The sequence below is a fragment of the Oreochromis aureus genome, linkage group 4 (genome assembly GCF_013358895.1).
Source record: "Oreochromis aureus strain Israel breed Guangdong linkage group 4, ZZ_aureus, whole genome shotgun sequence".
NCBI lineage: Eukaryota > Metazoa > Chordata > Actinopteri > Cichliformes > Cichlidae > Oreochromis > Oreochromis aureus.
The window spans coordinates 20952072-20955241 of record NC_052945.1 but is presented as its reverse complement, the minus strand read 5'-3'; the positions used below and the strand labels follow the sequence as shown (position 1 = coordinate 20955241).

Sequence of the window (3170 nt, the reverse complement as noted above, 5' to 3'; positions counted from 1 at the left end):
AGACGACTTTTTATGACGTCGCTTGTGTCAAATACAAAAGATTATTTAGATTTACCTTTACTTAAAAACGTCATTAAAAATAGCATATTAAGTATAAAATACAGTGTTGTAAGACAGCATGCAAAGAAACCATCAGTATCCAGATGGCCGAGCTTTGATTCACAGCTCTGCTTTGTGTCATTATGGATTCTTTCATCGATGTATGGATGGAATACATACCAGGGATACTGTTAACATGGCTTACACTCTGGTGGTTGTGTCATTGTTCCAAGGTTCCAAGGTGTGTTGATTGTCAGATCATAGCAGAGTCATCCATATAACATCTGGTTTTAATGTAGTATCTGTTACCCACAGTCAGTCCAGGGCAGATTTACATCTTCATTCCAGTAGTAAAGTTTCCATAGCCAGCCATGTTTTTTTTACTGTGCCAGTACAATACTGTCTTCCATCTTACTGAAAACCTCATAAATGTATTATTATTTGTCCCCATGATAAAGAACATTTTTCTTTTTATATCTAATTTCAATATCTTTCTAATGACCAGAATCACCCTTATTTTAATCTTTATTTATAAGGATATTTCCTCCACAAACTTTTTAAAATTTGTTGTAAACTTGAGAAATTGAAAAAAACAAAAAGACTTGAACTTCAAAGTAAATGTTTCATGAAATATGGAAATGTTTCAAATGATATAAATTAGAAAATGCTAAAAGAATGTTTAAAAGGTAAAATATTAATTGAGTACATTAAAAGCACTTTGAGTTATATTAGAGACACACTAAATGTGGTTTAAGTATGTCTAAATTTAACACATGTTGACCAAATGATGCCCAAATTAATTGCAATTGCGTCATTCCAGTGAGGAGGGGTTAATGCCTGCTTATCTGACAGAAGAGACGATGACAGAGAGCAGTGGACTCACAGTTTAACAGTATGGACTACTGGGCAGGACTGCTGCTTTTAACTGTGTTCTTGGCAGGTGAAGATTGTTCACTTTTAATTACTCCTATTATGTTATAGAAAATGATCACTCTCTTTTATTTTTTTTTACCTAACATATGCTGATAATCAGACTATAAAACAGTCTGAATCAGTGGTTAAAAGGCCTGGAGGATGCGACTAGATGAGTAACTAGATTAATAAAATTGAACTGAATTGAACTGAAACCGTGTCTTATAATTGTTTATATGTTAGGGATACAGTAGTCCAAGCCACCAAGAGACATGCAAAAAGACATGGATGATGTAAATTTGAATATGAACATGAATTAACAAATGTGTTTCTACTTCATCTTCCACAGAGAAGTCACAATGTATCATAAATCTATCTGTCTCACCCAAATACACAGATGATTCTTTAGTGTACTATTCAATACCAAAATGATTCAAATCAGTACAGCTTAACAACTAGCACGCTTATATTAAACCACATTCACTATATAGGTTTGCTTTTATAACTCGGATGTAGATTTTGGCTGATGCAGTATGAAACAAACAGACAAAACAGAACATAGAATAAATGAATTGTTTTATTTACAGAAGTCAGCAAAAACAAGAATAGGTTAAATAAAGATATGTTACGCGTAAAAAAGACAGGTAGATAAACAGTTAGTGGTTGTAATTCAGAATCTCACCATATCATGTAATTTTCAGCATAAACAAGCAGAAGACCAGAAGCTGCTGTTAATTCTGGTATTGTGGTTCATTCTTGCTCTTTGGACTTTCAATTGATCTGCAAATTTCAGTATTTTAAGCTTTTATGGAATTGTGAATTTGTATGAGCCTGTTGTATGTACAAAAGAACTAAACATATTAACTCTAATAATTACTTAACACCTACAACCTCCACTGTTCATAAAAGATATGCCCGCTACTGGAATAACTGTCTGGGTAGAAATAGCAAAAATAAAGACACTGGAAGGGCACCGGGGAGGGGGGTGTAATGAAAAACAATGTTGAACACTAGAGGGCACATATGACAAGTTCCTCACCTCTGTCAGTATACAAAGAAACGACAAAAAGGTTTTCAACAGGTAGTTCAACACTGACCGTGCAATCATTTTTGTTGCAGTTTATTCTGGTGCTTGAAAACCTCTGGTAAAAAACAGAGCATCATTTGACTGTGAACCTCCTTATCTGTGACATTTCATTACTGTGATAGTATAGCTTACACTATATTAGAGAGCTGACAAAACATTCTAGTATACTTACTTCCAAATAACTAACACACATAAAAAATTATTAAACACACTAAGAAAATCATAAATTGACAATGCAAATATATTTTGCATATGTATTTATATGTAGTGTTGCAACAAAATGTTAACTTGTTTTGTGTCTCTTTCTTTAACTGCATCTCACATACACAAACAGGCAAATTCAAACTGACCTAAATCCCCACCCACTCTGCCTACACAGCATAAAAATCTCTCATTCATATCAGCATTTACAGTTGAAGTCCCCACCAGGTTATGACCATGGCCATTGCACAGAGTCTGCTCCTTTTGACTCTCATTTCAGGTGAGTCAAGTCTGTTAGGAAGAGACAAGATAGGAAGAGAATATTTGGATCTCAGCTCCTTCCCATCATATAAACTCTCTATTTCTTTCAGCTGCTCGCTGTCAGTCTCTCACCTCATCAGAGCCAGTGGTCAGCAGACCAGGACAATCAGTCACTCTGTCCTGTAGAGTTCAAGGAATCGCTCTGGCTTGGTTGCACTGGATTCGTCAAAAACCTGGGAAAGGCCTAGAATGGATTGGACGCATTGATGATGGGACAGGCACAATATTTGCCCAAAGTCTTCAAGGCCAGTTGACCATCACCAAAGACACTTCCCAAAATCGTGTGAATTTAGTGGTGAACAGCCTCAAACAGGAAGACTCTGCAGTTTATTACTGTGCACGATAGCCACAGTGAAAAAAGAAGCTGAAAGGCCTTGCAAAAACTGCTGTCTGTGTGAGAAGCATTGAATCATGTCAGCCTAGTGAGATAAATACTGATGGAGTTATCCATGAAACAAATGAGTAAAAATACAATTGTCTAATGGTGTGGTCATTAAATCTTATAGTACTAGCTGGACTTGTAAGACATCACCTTTGTGACTGCTGACATTGTATATGAAACGTAACAGTCCTAAATTTAAGCCCCTAGATAGAAACATTAAACCGTAAA

At 35.6% G+C, this 3170-nt stretch overlaps 1 gene segment (V, D, J or C); it reads left to right on the top strand.

The window, feature by feature from the left end:
* The first annotated feature begins 2470 nt into the window (after positions 1-2470).
* Positions 2471-2906, top strand: LOC116328190. The segment is given in 2 exon segments: positions 2471-2519; positions 2611-2906. Coding segments are annotated over 2 exon segments (345 nt in total).
* The last annotated feature ends 264 nt before the right edge of the window (positions 2907-3170 follow it).